General features: G+C 42.8%; 1 protein-coding gene across 2 annotated transcripts in view; it reads left to right on the top strand.

The window, feature by feature from the left end:
• ANO8 (anoctamin 8) overlaps positions 1-25722 on the top strand; it is a 74191-nt gene that overhangs the window by 26790 nt on the left and 21679 nt on the right. For both annotated transcript variants that reach the window (XM_034437640.3, XM_034437641.3), the window contains exons 5-11: positions 2154-2250; positions 7117-7233; positions 10588-10715; positions 18403-18564; positions 20455-20607; positions 23258-23384; positions 25521-25576. In XM_034437640.3, coding sequence (XP_034293531.2) covers positions 2154-2250; positions 7117-7233; positions 10588-10715; positions 18403-18564; positions 20455-20607; positions 23258-23384; positions 25521-25576 — 840 coding nt within the window. The remainder of the gene's footprint in view (positions 1-2153; positions 2251-7116; positions 7234-10587; positions 10716-18402; positions 18565-20454; positions 20608-23257; positions 23385-25520; positions 25577-25722) is intronic.

The following is a 25722-nucleotide window of genomic DNA, read 5'->3' on the forward strand; positions in this document are numbered from 1 at the left end:
TAATGAAGCGTCTGCGAGAAAACAAGCAAGCTCAGACAATGCCAAGGAACCCTCATGTCAATCCTGAGCTACAGATATTCTCCTTTATTAGAAAAATCCCCTTCCCTTTGGTTATAGTTGCTGTTTGGTAGAAAATTCATTGATTGTTAAGGACCTCTACGGACAATCCTGCTGGGTTGATTGAAAGATTTGCTAGGTCAGACAAACTCCGGTTTCCACAAAGACGTAATACTTCAGTGCTCTCTGGAAAGGAGGACAGAGACCTCTCTGATCTGTCCCCAAGGAGCTTTTTCTTTATTAATAGTTTGCCACTCTGCAGTGAGGCTCTGTAGAGTCCTTATAGATAATGGCCTCCGTTTCTCTTTCTACCATGAACTCGGTTAAAACCAGGAGTGGGCTGTTGGGGGTTCGCAGGGGTTCGGGAGAACCTCTAGCTAAGATTCTGTGCAGTTCGGAGAACCCCCAAATCCCACTCCTGGCTGGCCCTGCCCATTCCACCCCTCCCAGGAGTCCCCATGCGGCCCATTTTGGATGCAGTTAAGTGCAGGGCGCGCATGGAGGCTTGGGGAGGGCAAAAAACGGGCCTCTGGAGCCTGGGGAGGCCATTTTCGCACTCTTGGAGGCTCGAGGAAAGCCTCCAGAGCCCGGAAAGGGCAAAAATGCTCCCCACTGCCGTGGTGCAGGAGGCCGACTAGGCCACACCCACCATGGCCACACCCACCCAGCAACTAGGCAGAGAACCACTTGCTAAAATTTTTGAAGCCCACCCTGGTTAAGGCCCAGGGCTATGTGTTGTGTTCATGTCCCCAAAGCTTTGGACGAGGCATCTGAAATCCCTATGAACACTGCCCACAAATTGCCACGTTTATTGAAGGCAAAGAGGGAGGATCATGTTGACAGGATTGTATTTATTTAGTGTGAAATTCAATAAAATTCAGCGGAAATGAAATCAAATGTCATTCAAGGCTAAGAATGCCTCATGGCTAAACTTGTCATAATCCAGACTTCCAAATCTGGCAGCCTAATTAGCACAATATTTCAATTAGACTAATAGGCGAATTCACCCACTTCACATTCATTGGATGCATTTTGAACACAGGAGAGCACACTGACACACCCTCCTCTGACTCTCCTTTCTTACCCCACAATCTCCACTTTTGAGTGTTTGGTTTCAACGAACTTTCTTCTTCCCTCTGGAATCTCATGGGAGCATCGATTTATCCCCTTATTTTTTTTCATTTAGGGCAGTGGTCTCCAAAGTTGGCAACTTTAAGATTGTGGACTTCAACTCCCAGAATACCTCAACCAGCCATGGTAGCTAGGGAATTCTGGGAGTTGAAGTCCACAAGTCTTAAAGCTGCCAACTTTGGAGACCCCTGAATTAGGGCTTCCCCTTCTAACTCCTGATCTTTCCTGTAAGGTAAAGGTAAAGGTTCCCCTCGCACATATGTGCTAGTCATTCCCGACTCTAGGACGTGGTGCTCATCTTCGTTTCAAAGCCGAAGAGCCAGCGCTGTCCGAAGACGTCTCCGTGGTCTTGTGGCCGGCATGACTAGACACCAGAAGCGCACAGAACGCTGTTACGTTCCCACCAAAGGTGGTCCCTATTTTTCTACTTGTATTTTTTACGTGCTTTCGAACTACTAGGTTGGCAGAAGCTGGGACAAGTCACAGGAGTTCACCCCGTTACGCAGCACTAGGGTTTCGAACCGCTGAACTTCTGACCTTTCGATCAAAAAGCTCAGCATCTTAGCCACTGAGCCACCACGTCCGATCTTTCCCATGCTGTTTACCAAAACAGGGTCTGGGTTATAGGGCACCCCTATCCATGGCCCCCATACTTACACTCTGCTGCTCCCAGCTAATAGCTTTATCACATCTGCAGATCAGACCTGCACCACAAAGCCATATTTCCTGCATGGACAGCTTTGTTGAGTTGGGTTAATTCCTCAGTCCTGGAACAGTCTGTCCTCTGTCTTCGCTTTGGTTGGAGTTGTGTGTCCTGATTCGCAGCTGGCTGGAACATTGCAATCCAGTAGGAGTGAATTAATGGCTTTCAAGAGAGCTGTAGAGACACAATCCAGTCATGGATATGACTTTGAATGAGAGGATGTTAACCCAAACTCTTCATGGCTTTTCTATCCTGCTTTCAGGAACGCCAAAACATCATCAGGTATTGGCTGGAGAACCTGCGGGCCAAGCAGGGTGAAGTGCTGCATAACATCCACTTCCTGGAAGGGCAGCCAATCAGTGAGTTGGGGACAGGGGTGGGTGGGCGGGTGGGCAGCAGATGGGATGTACTCAGCGCTGTGCATCTGCCAGTTAAAAGCAGAATTGGCGGGTTTTTTTGCACACGTTTCCTTGCCATGCTTAATCTTCTCTGTGCCATGTCTTTTGCATTTGCTCAATGCTAGCAAAGTCTGGTTCTGAAATATTTACCTTTTATTCAAATTTCTATAGCCACCTTTCTCACATGTATGATATGGGACAATTTACAAACAATTAATGTAATTTCATTTTAATGTATGCTGATTAGTGTACATTCGAAGTGACAATAAAATCTTTTCTATTCTATATTCTTTATTCTATTCTATTCCTATACCTATACCTATACCTATTCCTCTATTCTAGTCTAGTCTAGTCTAGTCTAGTCTAGTCTAGTCTAGTCTACATTTTCTATTCTATTTTCTATTCTATTCTATTTTATTTTCTATTCTATTCTATTCAAAACAAATGTAAAAACAAGCAATATAACAGTTTAAAAACAAGAGTAAAATAATATAAAAGCATATAAAATAGATACTAAATACATAAAACGTACAGACCCTAGTGGTCCTTTACTCACAACCATTCATTTTGCCACTTTTCGAAGTTATGCCAGTTCTGAAAAAAGTAATTTATGACCAGTCCTTGCACCTATAGGGCAGCATCCCCTTGGTCACATGATCAAAATTTGGTGCTTGGCAACCAGCAAGTATTTATAGTGGTTGCAGCATCCCATTGTGATTTGCTTAATGAACGCAGCAAAAAAAAAGGTTGTAAAACTGAGTGCAACTCACATAATGACTGCCTCCCTTAATGATAGAATGTTTGGGACCAATTGTGGTCACAAAGCGAGGACTACCTATCATCCCGTTCATCAAAACAATGGATGCAGCCACTGGTCCCCATGCTTTTTGCTAAAACCATTTCTTCGAGACTTTGCAAAAAAGCCAGAAGGGGATATAATTGGCTGCAACAAATTAAAACAATAACTAATCTCATAAATCCAGGCATTGCTCATGTCCATTAATTTGGATTGTCTCATCAGTGATTTATTTTAACAGGAAAGGGGTTGGATTGGGGTTAGCAGCTAGAATACTTGGGCCAAACCTGGCCCTTTGAAGGGATAGTCTCAGATCCTCACCTGTCAGCCTTGAAACAAAACTGCTGTAACTGGAATTTTAGCTGAACATATTGTCTGAGACAGGCACCACTTCTTCCCTCCTTCCTAAGGGGCACCTTGTAAATTGAATCGTAGATCAAGACCGTTTTTTAAAAGAACATTTAATATTCACTTGCCAAATTAGATGCTTTTGTTCCTTATTTTCCCTGCCCCCAATTCCCATGTTCAAGCCATCCCTGAAATTGATCATGCTGGAAAGAATTTTAATCAAGTGAAAATTTAATTAGGGCAAAGTGTAGAATTGCAAATGCAGGAGAATGAAGTGAGTTAACAGACAAACATTTGTCTTCGCCTTCCTTCAGCACAGACAGCTGTCGTTTAAATATTTAATAGAAATCAAGTAATTCAAATTTCCCTGAAATTATGGGGTAGGTTGGGGTGGAGTGGGACTAGGTGAGAGGCTGGATAGCTTAAAGCAGCAGTCTCCTTGGCAACTTTAAGATGTGTGGACTTCAACTCCCAGAATTCCTCAGCCAGCTGGCTGAGGAATTCTGGGAGTTGAAGTCCACACATCTTAAAGTTGCCAAGGTTGGAGACCCCTGCCTTAAAGCACCCTTGTCTTAGAAAGATGCTGTAAAGTCGGAGAAGGTTGCCTTTCAATGGCTGGAAATTATGATTACAGTACAAACAGTCCTTGATTTGTAGCTATGCGTTTAGCGACTTTTTGAAGTGAGAACAGCACTGGGAAAAAGTGTCTTACGACCAGTCCTTGAACCTATGACCATTGCAGCATCCCCATAGTCATGTGATCAGAATTTGAGTACTTGGCAATCGGTATGTATTTATGACGGTTGCAGCATCGTGGGGTCATGGATTCGCCATTTGCAACCTTCCCAGCTGGCTTCCAACAACGGCTACATGGCAATTCAGATTAACAGAGTTGGAAGGGACCTTGTAGGTCATCTAGTCCAACCCCCCGCCCAAGCAGGAGACCCTACACCATTTCTGACGAATAGCAGGATTCGCTTAAAACTACAGCAATTCATTAGAATAGAATAACAGAGTTGGAAGGGACCTTGGAGGTCTTCTAGTCCAACCCCCTGCTTAGGCAGGAAACTCTACACCAGAGGTGGGTTTCAGCAGGTTCTGACCTGTTCTGGAGAACCGGTAGTGGAAATTTTGAGTAGTTCAGAAAACCGGTAGTAAAAATTCTGACTGGCCCCATTTATTCTCTGCCTCCCAAGTCCCAGCTGATTGGGAGGAAATGGGGATTTTGCAGTATCCTTCCCCTGGTTTGGGGAGGGAGTGGAGATTTTACAGTATCCTTCCCCTGGAGTGGGGTGGGATTGGAGATTTTACAGTATCTTTCCCCTGCCATGCCCACCAAGCCACGCCCACCAAGCCACACTCACAGAACCGGTAGTAAAAAAATTTGAATCCCACCACTGCCCTACCCTACTTCATTTAACAACTGTGGCAGGAAAAAGGTCGCAAAATCGGATGCAACTCACTTAACAACTGCTTTGCTTTGCAATGGAAATTCTAATCCCAATTGTGATCGTAAATTGTCTGTATTTGCACATAAGAAAACCAGAATAGAAAGACATTACACAGGAATCGTACCTAGTTCAACAATGGAAATGGAATAAATGTGAGGGAGGAATGTGCGGAGGAATAATAAAGATACATTGGTTGTTATAAGAGGACCAAGCATTAGGTCCCACACATGTTATTTTCGTCTATCTTAATCACTGCTGTCAAAAGCATCAAGACATAAAAAGATGAGAGCTTTGTTCATCCTGACTTTTTTGACTGCACTGTGCAGAACTCTGATCACTATAATAATATATCCTAAATATATGCACTTGAAAGGAAGATGATGTTGAATTTAAAACAGTCACCCTCTAAAAGAGATTAAGGGGGGGGGAACCCTGCTTATCCTTCTAAAAGCCGCACAATTAATCCTAACACTGCTATCTTTTTGAAAAATGCCTTAAAATTTATCACATAGAACAGGCCATGGTGGAAAGCAATTTTATCACCCCTTGCTGATTATGGGCTGTTATACCCTTAATTCTTGGCATTTCCTTTTCCAATATAGTAATATATCCATTGTTTTTTGGGGTTGTTTTTTTTTTTTTTGGCTGCTTGTCACCGTTTCCTGCTTGTTTTATTGTCCTAATAAATTGCATGACGCTTAGATTGGCTTGTTTGATTGTGGCAGCTGATAAACTGAACAAACAAAGGAAATCTGGATAAAATCCAAATTGTTTGGATGTGATATGTTTGAGGGCCATAACGCACATCGTTTATTTATTTATTTATTTATTTATTTATTTATTTATGTATGTATGTATGTATGTATGTATGTATTTATTTCTCTCTCTCTTTTATTTCTCTTTGCATTTTGAGTTCAGTTGTTCCTCTTACATATTGTGGTATTTAAACTTGGATCAAGCTCAAGTTGTATTGATTGTTCTCATGCACCCAATGACCGAGCTTGCCTCTGGGCCTGACTTGAACATAGTTAGAAAATAAACAGAGTGAGCGGGGTTAGTCTCTTGTTTGAAAGAATTCACACCTGTAAGGCAAACAAAACATAGGCAGAACAGGACAATCCAGAACCCTCTGAGGGCAGGAAGAGGAACGATAGTGAGGAAAATTCTCACTGTTTACCTTCTAGTAAATCATTACTATTTTATTCATAGACCAAAACAAAAACACCCACAGCGCATTGTAGCTCCTTGCAGTGGTGAAATCCATTTTTTTTTACTACTGGTTCTGTGGGCGTGGCTTGGTGGGTGTGGCGTGGCTTGGTGGGCGTGGCAAGAGAAGGATACTGCAAAATCTCCATTCCCTCCCCACTCCAGGGGAAGGATACTGCAAAATCTCCATTCCCACCCCACTCTTGGGGACAGCCAGAGGTGGTATTTGTTGGTTCTCCGAACTGCTCAAAATTTCCGCTACCGGTTCTCCAGAACCTGTCAGAACCTGCTGGATTTCACCCCTGGCTTCTTGACATTTATTTATTTATTTATTTATTTATTTATTTATTTATTTATTTATTTATTTATTTATTATTTAAATTTGTATACCGCCCTTCTCCCGAAGGACTCAGGGCGGTGAACAGCCAAAATTTAAAACACATACAATATAAAAATTAAAAAGAATTAAAACAGAATTAAATCAGTTTGGCTTCCCTAAATTTTAAAACCCTTTCCCCATAAAATAACCCATTAAAATTTTAAGCCAGCCCGGCTTGCTGGAATAAGAAGGTCTTTAACGCTCGGCGGAAAGTACGGAGGTCCGGGATCAGTCGTATTCCTGGGGGTAGCTCGTTCCAGAGGGTGGGTGCCCCCACAGAGAAGGCTCTCCCCCTGGGGGTCGTCAGTCGACATTGCTTGACCGACGGCACCCTGAGGAGACCCTCTCTGTGGGAGTGAATTGGTCGGTGGGAGGTTATTGGTGACATTAATGCTCAGGGAACATTCTTAACAGTCTGAATGGGCATTCCACCTCAAAAGGCTGGCTCCCTTCTTGCTCTGGAATGCATTTCCAGATTCAGTCTGTTTTGTGGCCTATTGATAGCATAGTAGCTCTCTACCCAAGGATGTGACTGACCGTGGTAGTGCCAAGGAATGGGGCCCAGAGGGCTATGGTTAGTGTGGAGAGCTAAGAAAAGAGATTTCTGGATTTTTGCTCTGCTCTGTTCTTCTTCCTTCTTTTCACAGTCCCTGAGCTGGCTGCTCGTGGTATCCTCCAGCAAGTCTTCCCCATCCACGAGCAACGGATTCTGAACCGGCTGATGAAATCGTGGGTACAAGCCATTTGTGAAGCCCAGCCTTTGGGTATGGCCCCTTGACTCACATAGGTCCCTGCCTAGAACATTTATTAGGATTCGACCTCCACACTTCTGTTTTTTTCTCCCTACATTTTACTAAAGTAGATTTGTTTTGCTTTATTAGAATTGAAAATTAATGCCATCCCCCCCCCTTTGAAATAATAAACTGCCTAAGTGAGTCAGGGCTATTGCTTGCCCAGCACAAAGACCCTGACTCTCTAACATGATCTGAACCCAACCATTTCTCTGTAAATGTGGTAAAGGAGCTAAATTTATTTCATGCTGAGTCAGATCAGCATAAGCATTTTACCATGCAGATTTCACTAAACTCAGAAAACCAGATCTGCTATAACCCAGGCAAACACAAGATGGCAGTAAAGAATTATTTTTCTGGATCTCTGGATCTCTTTGCTGCCATCTATTGGTTATGCAGACCTTGCAATTCAAATATTGTATAGTAGCAGTATCAGGTGACAGCTAGAAGTTGTACATCATTTTCTAAGTGTGTGGAGTTGCCTTTATACTAACTATGAAAAAAGATACTCACCAGAAGTGAAAGAAGCTGCAAATTATGGGGGCAGGGGAGAAGGTTGGAAATGAATTATTTGTTGTGGTCCGCCTGCAGCCTGCGGAGCTGGCAGCAGAATCAGACAGTGAGGAGGCTGGGGAGGAACATGGGCCAGTCCTGGAGTCTGGGGAAGGCTCAGACGAGGGCTCTGCATCAGAGGCAGAGATGGGGCCAGGGCTATCTGGGAGTTATGTGCTGACTCCGGAGACGCCAGAGGCTGACATCAGCAAGGCAGAGGAACAGGTAGAGCCTGTTGCCAGTTCGCGCATGCACAGAGCTGCCAGAAGGCAAGAACAGTTAAAACAAAAGGGACGACTCTGGAGTAGGGCTTGGAGATGATTGGCCCCTCCCATAAGACATAAAGGAGGAGCAAAGGCACGTGAGCCTTTGCAGGAAGCAATTTTGTTCGTGCTGGTCAGTTTAAATTCTGAAGCTCCGTTTTGACTCTGTGCTCCGTGTGGCCTTGCAAAGCTAATTGCCACTTAGGTCTTTGGCAGCGTGTCAAGGGAGATAAAGGTGGGTGCTTGTCAGTCTTATCCTGAAGGATTGTGGCAGACTTCTGTCGGACTCTTTACAAACTATTTGTGACTCATTACGGGCTGGGAATGAATTTATTCACAGCCATTGAAATAAAAAGAGGGTTTTTGGGACTAATCGTGTGCTTTTTACTGTCTCAAGAAGCCTAGGTCAGAATATTATTACTGCAAAGGATGAGGAAGAAAGATAGACATAGAGAAAACAATAGTTAAAAAAACATAGTCAAAGAATAAAGATTGATTGAGGTCAAAACGAGGCTGAGAAAATACAGAAGGTTTTTTTTTTTGAAGAGGGAGAATTATTTGAAGTTTTACATAAATCACAGCAAATCTACCTTGGTAAAATGTTTATTTATTTACTTTTTATGGCCACCTATCTCACAAGAAGTGCCTGGGAAGCAGGATAGCATAAAGATATAAGATTAATAGTCATTAGTAAAAAGTTAATACTTACTTCTATATTAAATTCATATGGCCACCCAATATATGGGAAATGAAGAATGGATGGAGAAGTTTTAAGTGCAAATGCTGGCAGAGAAGTATGGAGTCTCTTGAGAGGAATCTGCCACTGGGAGAAAGTTGACAGAAAATCTCAGCAGGTGGTAGCATCTCCCTGAACTTGGCTGACCTTAAAAAAGCAGAGCTGGGTGATATTTACTATAGGTGTGGGTGGGGCACCCTAAAGGCTAGATGGGATAATCTAAAAATATTTCAGAAGATGTTAATGGCAAATGACTTCACTATTGTATCCAAGAAAAGAGCTTAGACGTTGCCCCGTGGTTGTGAGAATTTAGCTTGACTCCCAGTTAGGCTGTATCATTTGTCTCCTTAGCATAGAAGGGCATTAGCAGCCATCACATTCCCATCAATTTAGGCCGATATTTCTCAACCTTGGCAACTTGACTGAAATGCTTTTGGCTCCGAGTGCCCAAAGCACACCTGCACGCGAATCCCCAGAATACAATGAGACCCACCCCCCCATGCATGCGCCCCACCGCCGCGCATAAGCGTGCATCCCCCGTGCGTACCCTGTGTGTGCCCCACAGATGCACGTGCATCCCCCACACATGTGCCCCGGGCCCGTGCATGCCCCCTGCCCCCTGTGCATCTGTGGCAGTGACCTGAAGACCAGCTGGCTGGCTGGAGGCACGAGCGCATGCACAGCGGAACTGAGTTGGGGCGACGGCTCTCGTGCCCACAGAGAGGGCTCTGTGTGTTACCTGTGACATGCGTGCCATAGGTTCGCCACCTCTGTTTTAGAGAATAGAATGGCAGCCAGTGGGGCTACCGTAATGTGGGAGTCACATCCTTCATATAAATGCAGGTAGTCTTCAACTTACAACTGTGATTGAACCCAGAATTATGGTTGTAAGCCATTGCAATTGTTAAGTGGGTCATTATGTTGCCATACCCTATTTTACATAGTTTTTTGTAGTGGTCGTTAAATGAATCCATTTTATACAATGGACACTTTTTGCAAGTAACCAGCAAACAACTGACAAAAAACAAGAAAATTGTAGGCAGCCAAGTGACTGGTTATAAATTGAGGACTACCTGTGATTGCAGTCAACAGTATGCTGACTGCATTATTGTATTCTGAACAGTCTTCAAGGACAGCCCCATGTAGAATGTGTTGTAGTAATCCAGATGGAATATAAATAAGGCTACTTTGTACTTCTGAATTTGCTTTCACGTTACCTGTCTAGAAAAAAGTGTTTAAGCTGAAAAGTCACAGGGCATTAGAAACAGTTAGGAAAGTGAATGGAGATAGGATTGATGGGATCTGGTATAAACTTGATGGTAGAGCCTTGATGGTACAGTGGTCTAAGCACCCTGTTATTAACACAGCTGCCTGCAATTACTGCTGGTTCGAATCTCTCCAAGGCTCAAGGTTGACTCAGCCTTCCATCCTTTCTAAGGTAGGTGAAATGAGGACCCAGTTTGTGGGGGCAATAAGCTGACTTTGTATAAAATATACAAAAGTATGAAGGCTATTGCTTAACGCATTGTAAGCCACCCTGAGTCTCCGGAGAAGGGCGGCATATAAATCAAAATCAAAATTAAAACAAAAAACAAAAAACTACCTAACAGCTAAGGGAAAAGGTCAGTCTTGTTCCTTGCCCCTTTGTCAAATTAATGAAATGTAATTTGCTCTTTGAAAATTTCTGTAGTATCACAGTTTCAGAAAGAATAATTTGCCTTTTATTTCAAGTTTTGTCCTTATGTTCTCCTGAAACTGTCCCTCTTCTTCCACCAGATGAAATATGTGACTATTTTGGGGTGAAGATTGCCATGTACTTTGCATGGTTGGGCTTCTACACATCAGCCATGGTATACCCTGCTGTCTTTGGCTCCCTCCTCTACACCTTCACAGAGAATGACCAGGTGAGGTGTTGAAGCGCATAGCGATGGCATGATGGCCTTCTGGATTTGTTCTACTTCTACCTGAAGAAGCTGAGAATCAGATTTCTGGTAGGCCTAGAATAATATACGGTAGTCATTTTCATTCTTTCTCTTTTTTCATACTTCATTACTTTTTTCCTTCCTTCTCAACATCTCTTAACAATTAAGATGTAAGCTATTTGGCATCTTAAACCCTAATATCCATTAGAAGCCCCTTAAATACCCTGTGAATTTTGAACTATAAAATATTAGATATTTTGAAATAATTAAATATTTCAAATATTGATATATATTTGAAATGGTCAATATTGTTGGGGTACAAGCCAAGTATCCTATAGCTTAATTGTTATTATTGATGGAGATAAAAAGAAGGAAGGAAAAAAGTAGTGAAGTGAGGAAAAAGGAAAAAGAATGAAGATTACTACTGTAATCTTATATATACATTCTGTAATCTGCCCCTCAGAAGCCCTGTCCGGCCGTCCAGAGCCCTCACCCAGCCCATTGCAAGCCAAAATGGAGCCTCCGGGGGGTGGATCCAGCCCTCCAAGGCTCCGTTCTGTCCGCTGCATGCCTCCCCTGGCTGCTACAGTCTTCGACCTGCAACGGGCTGGAGGAAGTCTGCAGAGGGTGGAACGGAAACTCAAGAGGGCTAGATCCAGTCCCCAAAGGCTTGGATCTGGTCCCCGGAGGCTCCATTTTGGTCTGCAACAGGCTGGGGAAGACCCGTAGAGGGCCGAAAGGAGTGTTGGCGGGGCGCACGAGGCTGAAGAATAGTCTGCTTGCTAGATCTTCACAAGGTAAGTGACCCAGCACAGCAGGTTGGGAGGGGGAAGCAATTTGGGGAGCATGAGGTATTTCAGTGGGTCGGGGAGGCCTTGGGTGGTCTTAGGCAGGTAGCCTGTTCCATCAGTAGGCCCCTATGGCCTTCCCCACCCTGAAATACCTCATGTGCACTTAACAAGCCTCACATTCGATTAGCGAATGCGTGGGCGAAAAGAGGGAGTGATTTCGTTCAAAATACGGGATTCACTCCCACGAATCCTTGGGTTACGAATGGAATGGGCAGACTCCATTATATTCGTAACTCGAGGACTACCTGTACATTATATATACATAGGCCTCCAAGAAATCCAATTCTCAGCTTCTTTAGATAGAGGTAGAACAAAATCAGTGGCATCTATTCACAAGGAACTATGCATAGAATTATTATTATATTCTCACCATTGATTTACCTCAGAATTCAGGGATTGTTTTTATGTGTGAATGAAGAGCAGCAGAAGGGGACAGAAATTTAATAGCAAAGGGGGGTCCCAAAGGTGCTTTTTTCAAAAGGCAACTGGATTCTGGTTTTCCTTAAAGACGTTTCGCTTCTCATCCAAGAAGCTTCTTCAGTTCTCAGAAGTTCTGAGACGTTCTCAAAATTGAAGAAGCTTCTTGGATGAGAAATGAAACGTCTTCAAGGAAAAACAAAGTCCGGTTACCGTTTGAAAAAAAGCACTTTTGGGACAATCATGATCTTGATGACTGAGAATCTCCATAGACAGAAAAGGAGGCTGGGTGGAAAAGGAAAAGGAAGAAGAGGCAGGATGATTCATGAGAAGGAAAGTTATAGAAGGCTGTTTGTGTTTTGGCATCCTGAAAGGAGCAGATTATACGGAAGGGTTTGAAAAACAAAAGCCCTTTAAGAATTTAGTGGGAAAAGGACAGAGAGAGGAAACCCAAACAAAATGCTGATCTACAAGAGAGGTGGATAGCTGTCCCTAACACTATTTTTACAGCCCCTGCTACCCTTTGACATCCAATTCTCCTCCCTCTTTACTATCAATGAGATCCATGCGGATGAAATTGTAAATGGTGGAGAAAAACACTATTTAAGCTCCGTTCGGATTGCAGAGATGCTGCGACAATTCTGAGTGTGAAGACCACTCCTAAGTGTGAGGACCATATATCTTTTAGCACTGTTGTACCTTCAAATAATTGCTAAATGAATGGTCATAAGTGGAGAACTACCTGTAACTGGGCCTCAGTTCCCAGAATTCCCCAAGCCGCATACTGACTAGGGAATTCTGGGAGTTGAAGTCCACACATTTTCAAATTTTCAATAAGCTGACTTTGTATAAATATACAAAAAGGATGAAGGCTATTGCTTAGCACATTGTAAGCCGCCCTGAGTCTCCGGAGAAGGGCGGCATATAAATCAAATTTAAAAAAAAGTCCCCAGGGGGAATAAACGCTGCTCTATGCACGTATAAGCCTATCCACACTTCCACTTAAATGTTCTCTCTAGATTCCTGCATAGGCTGCCAATTCCGATGCTAACAAAGAAGGAGCAGCAAAGGAGAACCTGGAAGAGAGTGAAGTGTCAGCATTTTCTGCTTCTAAATAGGAGGAACCTTCTTGTCCAAGGATGGCGCAGAGATAAATAGATGTTTTCTCTTCCTCTTTCTGTGAAGGGTAATCCGATCCTCTCGTTGTTGCTGAGGCTGTAACTGCGAGCATCATCATTGGCCATATAGGTCAGGGGTCTCCAACCTTGGCAATTTTAAGACTTGTGGACCAACTCCCAGATTTCCTCAGCCAGATTTGCTGGCTGAGGAACTCTGGGAGTTGAAGTCCACAAGTCTTAAAATTGTCAAGGTTGGAGACCCCTGATATAGGTAGTCCACAACTTATGACCACAATTGAGCCCAACATTTCTGTTGTTCAGCAAAACATTTGTTAACCGAGTTTTGCCCTGTTTTACAACATTTCGTGTCATCGTTGTTAAATGAATCACTGCAGTTGTTAAGATAGTAACATAGTTGTTAAGTGAATCTGGCTTCTCCATTGAGGTTGCTTGTCAGGAGGTTGCAAAAGGGAATCAATCAAATGACCCTAGGACACTGCAACAGTCATAAATATGAGTCAATTGCAAAGGATCTGAATTTTAATCACATGACCATGGGGATGCTGCAGTGGGCATAAGTGAGAAAAATGGTCATAAGTGCTGTTGTAATTTCCAACAGTCACTAAATGAACAGTTGTAAGTCAAGGACTACATGTACTTTTTCTTTAGAACTGTTTTTTGCTGTTATTCATTGCTTTATTGGCTACTTTTCAGAGTAGCTGCCAGAGCAGCTCATAATGTTATTTAGAAATCCTAATAGAACTCTGGTTATTCAAAGACGTATAAAATAAATAAATAAGTAAGATACTAATGAAAACTACAAATAGATTAAAATACTCCTTTAAAAAATCCCAGTTAGGATAATTAAAGAAAAACTCTTATGTTTGCCTTAAAAACAAGCCTGAGAATTCACGCATAACTTTTCAGGAATAGATTTCTAGAAAATTAGTGGAAAAGACCCCATGGCCAGTTCTCACCCCCCCAAGACTTTTTATTTATTGTTTTTATTTATGAAATTTATACACCTGCCAACCTAGCAGTTCGAAAGCATGCAACCGCAAGTAGATAAACAGGTAGTGCTTTGATGATATGAAAGGATATGAAAGGAGGAATGTAATAGTAATTTATAGGCCACCCTTCTCACTATCCAAAGGTTCTTTGGATAGGTCCTCTTGCTGAAGGACCATAGAATTGGGCCTCAGCATAGACATTTGCTACGAACTAGAACACGGGTGTCAAACTAAAAGTTTAAAAGTTTGGGGTTTTAAATTTGTCGGGGCCAAAATTATTTAATCTGATTTTATTCTATTTTTAAATTTTGTATTGTATGTATTTTTATTGTTTGGCTGTGCACCGCCCTGAGTCCTTCGGGAGTAGGGCGGTATAGAAATCTAATAAATAAATAAATAAATAAATAAATAAATAAATAAATAAATAAATAAATAAATAAATAAATGAATAAATAAATAAATAAATAAACAAACTAACTCATATTGTCACGGTGGCGTCACGTGACGTATCGGGACTTTTTTCCCCCCTTTGCTAAACCAGGCGTGGGTATGGCCATGCGTGGTTGAGATTGGGGAGGTGTGTGCGTCGACCCGCTTGCAGCCATCTGCACCCCATACTTACCCATCAAACTCTTTGCAACACAGGTTTGCAACAACGCAAACAGGCAGTTGTGGGCAACTCTAAATCAGCCTGTAGTTGCTGCATGATGTTGCATGCAAGTATGGAAATCAGTGGCTTGGGCCATGATGTCACAACACATTCTGTGTCATCTCCTTTTACCCCCTGAGAATGCTAATGGGTCTGAGCAACTGGTGACAACATTCTGGCAGGTTGAAATGGATGCAACTAATCCTTAGGTTGGCCCCGTCTTAACCTTATAAAGGTTAGAACCATTTTTCTTTGGCCCTGGAACTAAATAGGCTAGGAATGTAGAAGGGCTGCAAAGGTGTAAAATGATCAAAGCCCTGAACTTTTGTGAATCTTTTGCTATCACATTCTGCCAAATGAGGGTTGTTGTTTTTTTTTTTTTTAAATGATACAAGCATCTCAGTAACCGGATTACTTTCACTTTAGAATCCAATCTGGCTTTCAGCTGTTAAGGTAAAGACTTCTTTCAGTTCTTAACTAGTAGCCTCTCTGTGGATAGACAAGGAGGCTAATCAACCACCTGATAGCTAAGGAATGCACACGTGGTGCAGTTGTGACTCCTTGAGACTTTAAGCATACCATTACATGGTGTGTATTACAGTAAACTCAAGACTTGTGTCACTTAAGGCAAGATCGCAAGATCTCCCTTCTCCAAATGCAATCATACTTGGCAAACCACCTGAACCTAGGCAGAAATAGTACAGGGAATGCTTGGAATCAGTTAGAGCGTACTGGATCATATCAAAGTCCCACTTTGTATTATTCTAACAGTGGGAAAGCTTTATTTCTCTATGAAGAAAGACAACGCAGAAACAATGTGTAATTCCTTGTAGGATCTTCTATTCAGATAACTTGCCTGTATTCACTGAGATTCTGCTTACTGCCCTGGCAAATCATTTGACATTTTCTCTATTGTGTCTCGATGTTTAAAAATGTAAGCGAAGGACCCTAATTCAACCCGTGGCTGCTAATGCCATCATAAGATAATTAGTTCTTATATGTTTTACCTATCCATTCCCAATGGACAGGAACAAAAATCCAGTGCCTTATATGATGATGATCAGACGTTAACCGAGGATGGATCTAACATCTTTGGAAGAAATATCCATCTGGTTCAGTTCCAAGCCAGGAGAAAGGCACTGGAGACAAAATGAAGGCTGATTGGTCCATTTATTGATGAAGCAGAACCACCAAACGTGTGATTCTGGCTAGCTGATCACATAGAGTTGATGGGGGGCGGGGTATTTATACATTCTCTTGGGCTTTGTACATGAACTTCCTGTTCCTGTGCAAGAACATGTATTCTATTGGCTGTTGTCAGATTCCCATGGGGCCATGTAGGGGTCATGTTTGTCTGAGCTACATTTGGTTGAAGTTTGGACTGCTGATGCAATGAAGGGGCATTGGGCAATTCCTATTGTGGCTGAGGGCTAATCCTACTTTTCTTCAGACCTTGCTGCAGGGAATTTCAAAATGTCCTGTCTTGAATGGATTTCTGCCTGCAGTATTTGCTTATGACTAGAGCTATCTATCTCTTGATCTCTTAAGTGCTGACATCTGCTGAGGGCTATTAAGAAAGTTGGGGGCTGCTTTCCAAGAGCATGTTTCTCCATTTCTCCCTTTAGGGGAGTATAATATTCTGCCTTTTTAATATTTCCTAAAATATTTCACTCTTCTAGAAGAAGGGTGAGTGCTAACTTTTTACAATCTGTTATAAATAGTCCTCAGTATGCAACCATTTGTTTAATGACCATTTGAAATTACAACAACACTGAAAGAATGACTTACAATTGGTCCTTGCTTTTATAACCGTTCAGCATCCCCACAGTCACATGATCAAAATTTGGGTGCTTGGCAATCAGCATGTATGTATGATGTTTTGCAGTGTGACCAACATGTGACAGCCTCTTGCTATCTTCCCAGCTGGCTTCTGACAAGCAAAGTCTCTAAGGGAAGCTGGATTTGTATAAGAACCACATGATTCACTTAACAACTGTGGCAAAGAAGGCCATAAAACCAGATTAACAACCGCCTTGCTTAGCAACTGAAATTCTGATCCCAACTGTTACTGTAGGTTGAGGACCAACTGTCTTCATAACCAATTAAGTAAATGAAAGCTATCTAAGGCTGTGACTTTCCTTCCTGTTGCTGAACTCTGGCAAACATCTGAGCATTGTTAATAGATCAGATTGGATCAGATGGGTGATTTGATCTGTTCAAAAGGGATCTTCTCTCTCTCTCTCAATGGCTACCAGTATCCATGGCTAACAATGCACCCTCCAGCTTCAAAGGCAGTCTACCTTTACTAGGGTAAGCTCCTGTATCCTCCACAATGCTTCTGATCACCAACCAACCCTAAGGATTTTTACCACTAAGCCAGTCCCTATTTTCTGGCTTCAGAGACAGAAAAAAACAGATTATATATATATATGATGAGTAGGTATGAGCACAACTAACAACACAAGGAGTCTCTGTGTGCAAAGGAGATCATCTTGAGATGTCAAATCCAAGGAGTGTGTGAAATGTTCCCATTCTGAAATGCTTCAAGTGCACGGCAGCATTCTGTTTTGAGTGGAATGGACTGTCTGGAACATTTTGCAAAGATTTCAGGCTCAAAACAGAATTGCTGCAACCATTTACTGTACATTTGCAGCCAGAACAGTCCTATGCTCAAAGCAGCACCTGAAATGAGACACGTCTGAAATTTTGTGCTAGGAATGTTTGAAATGAAATGTTTGGCATACTACTGCAAAGGTGCAGAGGGAAGGGCTGTTCCTGTCTTACCAAACCTATCCGGCTGGCCATTGTTGGAAGGTGAATTTTTGAGGTAAACTTCAGGCCAAGATTGCTGCTTATTAATATTATCCTTGGTGCTCTTTGAACCTGGTTGTTTTCTTGCAGATGTTTCATTACCAAAACCAACATCTGCCCAAACATCTACCCAAACTAACATCTAACACAGTGGTGGGATTCAAATTTCTTTACTACCAGTTCTGTGGGCGTGGCTTGGTGGGCGTGGTGTGGCTTGGTGGGTGTAGCTTGGTGGGCATGGCAGGGGAAGGATACTGTAAAATCTCCACTTCTACCCCCTCCTGGGGGAAGGATACTGTAAAATTTCCATTTCCACCCCACTCCAGGGGAAGGATACTGTAAAACCTCCATTTCCACCCCACTCCAGGGGGAAGGATAGTGTAAAATCTCCATTCCCTCCCCACCCCACTAACCTGCTTTCCAGCTCCGTTCTCTTGTGCAGGGCAACAAAAGAAGACCCAGCCCATCAGCTGGGACTCAATCAGCTGGGACTCGGGAGGCAGTGAATAGATCAGGGGCAGGCCAATCAGAGGTGGTATTTGCCGGTTCTCTGAACTACTCAAAATTTCTGCTACCGGTTCACTAGAACTGGCTGAATACCACCTCTGATCTAACATCAGTGCTAGATTAGCAACCCTGAGCTACCAATATTCTTCTTTATTGGTGACATTCTCATCCCGGGAGAATTGTTGGAGTTGATTTATCTGATTGATGGATAGCTGGGATAAACAACCTTCTTTAGAAACTGTTAAAACAGTGGAAATTCCGGTCTTTCTTTGCTCTTCATTAATCATCTCTTCCCTTCCTAATTAGACCAGCCGGGACATTTGCTCTGTTATATTTGCCATCTTCAATGTTATCTGGTCCACGCTGTTCCTGGAGGAGTGGAAACGTCGAGGAGCCGAATTTGCATACAAGTGGGGAACTTTGGACACACCAGCAGAGTCCATCGAAGAGCCTCGGCCGCAGTTCCGGGTCAGTGGTGTCTGATCTAGCTCAAAAAAAAGAAAATACAAGCTTGAAAAATAATAATTTGTGCTGCCCATGTTCATGGATAAAATCTAGGCATGTCACACAGATATCTCAACATTCATAGCCATCCTGTTGTCCACCTCTCATTTAGCCCAGGATTCTCTGCTCTGATTAATTAAATTTATATGTCTTTGTTGTATCCAGCATTATACTCCTTATGATTTTAAATGGGTACCTATTTCTTGCAAAAGTGAGAAAACTATACATCAAGGCTAGGGAGATAGATTTGCCTAAAGGCCTAAATCCAGTCTCTCCTCTAACCTAGTTAACCCTCAAAAACTTGAGAACTGGGAAATATTGAGTGCCAGCAGATGGAAACTGGACCAAAATCTTCGGGTGCACCTCAAGTTGTGGGAAGTTGTGGGATCTTCATCACTTGAGACTTTCAAGAAAGATTGGACTGCTATTTGTCAGAAATGGTATAGGGTCTCCTGCTTGAGCGGGGGTTGGACTAGATGACCTATAAGATCCCTTCCAACTCTGTTAATCTGTTAAATCATAACAGATTAGGATCACAGTGGGCTGTTCCATTATGGTCATAACTTGAAGACTACCTGCAGTTGTTCTCTTGGTCCTGTAACAAACCTAGGGAATCCCCCAAGAGTCCCCCAAGTCTTGCTGATGTCAACCTTGTCATCTGAAACCAGGCTTAATAGCAGTAATTGTGAGAGGGATCTTGGAGTCTTAGTGGACAGCCAATTAAATATGAGCCAACAGTGTGCAGTGGCAGCCAAAGAAGTCAACGCAATCCTAAATGCATTAATAGAGGGATACAATCAAGATCAAGGGAGGTACTAATACCACTCTATAAAGTTTTAGTAAGACCACACCTAAAGTACTGCATCCAGTTTTGGTCACCACACTATAAAAAAATGTTGAGACTCTAGAAAGTGCAGAGAAGAGCAACCAGGATAATTAGAGGACTGGAGGCTAAAACATACAATGAACGGTAGCAGGAACTGGGCATGGCTAGTCTAGTGAAGAGAAGGACCAGGAGAGACATGATAGCAGTGTTCCAATATTTGAGGCGCTACCACCGAGAGGCATTTTTCGGAGTATAAGACGCACCCTTTTTCCCCCTAAAAGGGGGTGAAAATTTGGGTGCGTCTTATACACAGAATGTAGCCCTGCCCACCTACTGGCCCCCACCCTTTGGCCTCTGCCTCCCAACAATTTACCTCCTTGCAGCAAGCAGCAAGAAAAAAGAGCTTATTTCAGCTTCAGCACAGCCTAATTAGCACAAGTTGATTGTCCATTGGATCGGCCTCCCAACTCTCAGCTGTTTCAGGCTGCAGGGATTGCCATTGCCTATTGCTGCGTGGGCCTCCAGTTCTTGCTGCAAGGAGGTAAATTGCTGGGAGCAGATTTTTTATTTATTTATTTTTTTTTGTGCTAATCAAGGTATAATGAAAATGAAAGTAAAGCAGGCTATTTGCTGTTTGCTGCAATGAGGCAAAATTGCTGGGAGGCAGAGGAAGATTTCTTTTTCTTGTTTTCCTCACCAAAAAAGGTAGGTGCGTCTTATAGTCCGGAGTGTCTTATACTCTGAAAAATACGGTATTTTCCTAAGCACCTGAGGCCGGACAAGGAATATCAAGGAGAAATTCAACCTGGAAATAAGGAGGAATTTTCTTACAGTGAGAGCAATCAACCAATAGAACAATTTGCCTTCAGAAGTCGTGGGAGCTTCATCACTAGACGCTTTCAAGAAGAGACTGGACTGCTATCTGTCAGAAATGGTGTAGCATCTGTTTGGGGGGGGGGTTGGACTAGATGACCTACAAGGTCCCTTCCCACTCTGTTAATCCGTATCTGTATGTCCTTTCTTTGCAGGGTGTGAAGCGCATCAGCCCAGTGACTAACACGGAAGAGTTCTACTACCCTCCTTGGAAGCGGTTGCTCTTCCAGTGTTTGGTGAGCTTGCCCATCTGTATCTTCTGCCTCTCCTTTGTCTTCCTTACCATGCTGGGCTGCTTCGAATTGCAGGTAAGGTGTTCCTGGCGTTGTGGGCAGGCAGGGTCCACAATCCAGCCCAAGTGTCTTTTCTCATTTGCTGTTTTCATCAGATGTTCTAGCTGTCCACAACACAAGACTGGCCTTATCTTGCCCCAGCCTAAGATTTAAACAGTGTCATGCTGATCCCTTAATGCTCTGAAAAGAAAAGGGATACTTCAGCTATCTCAGAGCCATGGCATGTAACTTTTATAATGCTTCCTGCACTTTCAGGGAAGATACATTCATTTTATATCTTATTCAGTTTAATTAATTCAGTCATTGTTGGGGGGCAGGCATCATATGGAGGAGGGTGAGAAATAATGCCATTGGCTGTTCATCAGCCAATCAACTTCCTCAGAATATTCTCCTAATCACTACTTATAAATGAGGATAGTGCATTTTATTAGCTAGTCAAGGCTGCAATATGAATTCAGATTACCGTATTTTTCAGAATATAAGATGCACCTTTTTTCTTCCTAAAAGTAGGTGAAAATTTAGGTGCATCTTATAAAGCGAATATGGGTGTTTTGGGGCCTCCTGAACCATCCATGGGTCGCATTTTTGCCCTTCCCGGCCCCAGAAGCACTCTGCAGTGCTCCACATGGCCCATTTTTGCCAAAAATGAGCCTGTTTTTGGCCTGCAAAGTGCTTCTGGGGGCTGGGGAGGTCAAAAACTATTTCTTTTCTTGTTTTCCTCCTGTAAATTTAGGTGCGTCTTATAGTCTGAAAAATACGGTATATAATCACTATTTGGCCACGATATTCTATGAGTAATGTGTAGCAAGGGCTAAAATATTCCATGCAATGCAGACTGACAAATAAGAGTAGTAGAATATTTAATTTCTCTTAGCTTAGCTGTGGCACTTCCCTTGTTTCCCCATTGAGGATAATGCTGGTCTGGATAGCAACCATAATTGGGTACTAATTTACTATCCTAACAAATGATGTTTTGAGATAACAAATATCTAAAACAGTATTCTCAACTTTGGCATCTTTAAGATGTGTGCACTGAAACTCTCAGAATTTCTTCCCCAGCAGAGCTGGCTAGGGAATTCTGGGAGTTGAAGTCCATGAATTTTAAAGGTGCCAAAGTTGAGAAACACTGCCCTAAAGGATCCCTAAAGGTGCAATTCACACCATTCATAAGCAGTGGTTCAGGTATGGCCTGCACATCTCAGGAAAAGCAGTAAGTAGTGAGCTACTTCTGGAAAGTGAGAGGAGCTGAAGCTCGGAGCTGCACCCATTCTTTGGAACAGCCCCTGTGGCTCAGTGGCTAAGACACTGAGCTTGTCAATCAGAAAGGTCGGCAGTTCGGCATTTCAAATCCCTAGTACAGGTCTCCTGCGTGAGCAGGGGGTTGGACAAGATGACCTCCAAGGACCCTTCCAACTCTGTTACTGTTTACTATTTACATTCGACTTGCCTCCTGCTGATGGAGCATTAAGCTGAGCTTTTTTGTGGACCATTTCTAGATTGAGCTAATACCATCTGAGTTAATTAGGCTATTAATTGAATGGCAGGATTAATCTGGTGGATATGTGTTAGTAATCGATGTCATTGATTGACACTAATTGACTTATATGATTACTTTATCGCAGATGTTATTTTTATACAGTTTACTGGCAATATTTTAAATGTGTTTTGTTCACCAACTACCGTAGGAGTTTTGATTGAAATCGAGAAATGTAAATTGAATGAATGGATGGATAGAGAATAGGATGGAATGGAATAGGAATAGGAATAGGAATAGGAGTAGGAATAGGAATAGGAATAGGAGGATGATAGAGACAGACAGGCAAGCAGGCAGGCAAACAGACAGACAGTCAGAAAGACAGACAGGCAGACATAATCTGAGCCTTGATAGTACAGTGGTCTACGCACTCTGTTATTAACATAGCTGCCTGCAATTTACTGCTGGTTCGAATCTCTCCAAGGCTCAAGGTTGACTCAGCCTTCCATCCTTTCTAAGGTAGGTGAAATGAGGACCCAGTTTGTGGGGGCAATAAGCTGACTTTGTATAAAAATATACAAAAGTATGAAGGCTATTGCTTAACGCATTGTAAGCCGCCCTGAGTCTCCGGAGAAGGGCGGCATATAAATCAAATTAAAAAAAAAAATCAACTTATTACCACAACTGGGACCAGAATTTCTGTTGTTAAGCAAGTCAGTTGTTAAATAAGTCTCACTCAATTTTATCACCGTTTTTGCAATGGTGGTTAAGTGAATCCCTGCAGTTATTAAATGAATCAGATGATTGTTAAATGATCCAACTGTCCCCATTGACTTTGCTTGTTTGAAGCTAGTTGGGGAGTTCATAAATGGAGATCACATGGTCCTGGGATTCTGTAATCATCATAAATACTTACTGGTTACCAAGCACTTGAATGTTCATCACGCGACCATAGGGATTCTATGTTGGTTGTAAATTGAGGACTATCTGTGGACAGCTTTGTTGACAGTCAAACGAGCTTAGTTATTGTTTTTTTTTTAAGAAAATGCTTAAATTCATAGAATAGAAATAATTGAGCAATGGGAATTGGTAGAAATAAGCAAGCCTCTGCCTTTGTGAAAAGCCATTTGTATTTATCAGTTGTGATGTAATCCTGGCTCTCCAATCTGTTTCTTCCTCCTCCTTGATCAGGAATTTGTGCTGAGCATCAAGGAGCTGCCACGCCTTGTTCGCTTCTTGCCCAAAATCATGCTGGCCGTCATCGTCACCGTCTGTGATGAAATCTACAGAAAAATTGCCTACTGGCTAAATGATATGGGTAAATATCCACATTGCACATCTTCTGATCTGAAGAAAACATAGCTAAATGGAATCATAAATGGATCAGAAGAAACTTTTTGATTGTGTCCATGTCAAGAGATGCACAGAATCTGGGAATTTGCAGAAGCAGCCCAGATCAATATTTCTTAACTTGGCAACTTTAAGATGTATGGACTTCAACTCCCAGAATTCCCCAGCAACCAAAAGCTGGTTGGGGAATTCTGGGAATTGAAGTCCACACATCTTAAAGTTGCTAAGGTTGAAGAACACTGGTCTATATGCTATGCAACTTTCCTCCCTAAATCAGAGGAAGGCCCACAAGAGAACGAAGAGCAGAGAAAGAGGACAATGCAGCCAGCTTCCAGATGGATGCTGTGAACCAAGGATGCTGAGCATACAGTACTTACCCAAAATCTAAGATTGGAGCAACCTCATAAGTGGGTTTAGGAACCAAATTTTAAAAAAAGTATTGCATGCTAGTAGGCACTTTCGCTCTCCCTCTCTCCCCTCCTCCTCTCTTCCCCTCCCACTCCCCCTTTCCCCCTCTCTCTCCACTCCCCCTCTCTCCCCTCCCCCTCTCCCCTTCTCCCTCCCTCTCCCTCTCTCTCTCTCTCTCTCACACACACACACATTACAGATAGCCCTCGACTTATGACCACAACTGAGCCCAAAATTTATGCTACTAGTGAAATACTTGTTAAGTGAGTTTGCCCCATTTTATGACACTGCAGTTGTTAATTAGTCAAACTGTTGAATAAATCTGGTTTCCCCATTTACTTGGCTTGTCAGAAGGTCAGAAAAGGTGATCACTTGACTTCAGGACACCATGACTGTCACAAATAAGAGTCAGTTGCCAAGCGTCTGAATTTTGATCACATGATATGAGAATTCTACAACGGTCATAAGAGTGAAAATTGGTCCTAAGTCACTTTTTTCAGTGCTATTGTAACTGAACAGTAACTAACTAAACTATTGTAAGTCAAGGACTACCTGTATTGGGATATATTTTTTGTTGGTTTTATGGCAAGGGTCTCCAAACTTGGCAAGTTTTAAGACTTGCTCCCAGAATTTGGCACATTTGGAAACCTCTAGCTAAGGTTCTGTGCAGTTCGGAGAACCCCCAAATCCCACTCCTGGCTGGCCCTGCCCATTTTGGATGCAGGTAAGTGCAGGGTGCATGCGGAGGCTCAGGCAGGGCGAAAAGTGGGCCTACCAGAAGTTTGGGAAGGCCAGAAACAGGCCCGTTTCCAGCCTCCAGAGGGCCTCCAGAGCCCGGGGAGCCCGTTTTCGCCCTCCCGGAGGCTCAAAGAAAGCCTCTGGAGCCTGGGAAGGGCAAAAACGCCCCCCCCATGGTGCAGAAGGCCAACTAGGCCACACCCACTATGGCCACGCCCACCTAGCAACCGAGCAGAGAACCCGTTGCTAAAAATTTTGAAGCCCATCCCTGGGTATAGCTGTAGGAATGATTTTCAGCAGTTTGATTGCCATGGCAAACCCACAATAGCTGGTGAAGATAATAATCAAGTGCTTTGAAAATCTGTTTCTTGGGGTGGGGAGAGTGGATTTTTTGTTTCTGGCTTGGTAGAGCTCACGTTCTTTAATAGAAGGGAGAGACTTCAGTTATGAAAGATAGAGAAGAATCGCAGAAGATCCCTGAAGCTAAGGCTAAGCTGGAAAGGACCCTCACTTTATGCATTTCTTCTGGGCTTCTCATTGGCACTTGCCTGATGTAAGATACGGTACTAGATGAGCCCACTTAGATCTCATCTGGCAAGCCTAACCATACCTGTCAAGTGTCACTATTGTGCCATCATGAAATGCCAAGTGTTAGAGAATCAGACTTTAAGACGCCGTTGCTTAGACAGCAGATACTGGCCCATATCAAATTCTCAGCCATAAGATGATTACTACTCAGAGAATGTTTTCCAGGAATGCCAGTAAATTGTTGACACATGGTACCCAAAGAGGTTTGTTTATCAAATATATAGGCTTGTCCGTCTTACCACAGTGAACTCTGCTTAGGTTCACTGCTGTCATTGAGAAATCAGTTTATTCTGGTTCTAGAAAAGACCCATCTAACTCCAAACTGCCACGTTTTACCTCCTCATCTCCTCCTCATTCCTTTTCCTTGCAGAAAATTATCGCTTGCAGAGTGCCTACGAAAAACACCTCATCATCAAAATGGTCTTGGTAAGTGGAGCCTTTTTGAAACTTCTGTTCCAATTCTAAAAGTAGGACCCAGTCTCAAAAATCCAGCAGGATGAGTTTCTCCAGACAGGAGCCTCTTCCTTTTGATGGCTTCGATTTTCTTTGGCGAGCCTTGGCAAGAAAGTCTC

This window comes from Pantherophis guttatus, chromosome 1 (assembly GCF_059756535.1).
Source record: "Pantherophis guttatus breed Tessera chromosome 1, ASM5975653v1, whole genome shotgun sequence".
In the NCBI taxonomy this organism is placed as follows: Eukaryota; Metazoa; Chordata; class Lepidosauria; order Squamata; family Colubridae; genus Pantherophis; species Pantherophis guttatus.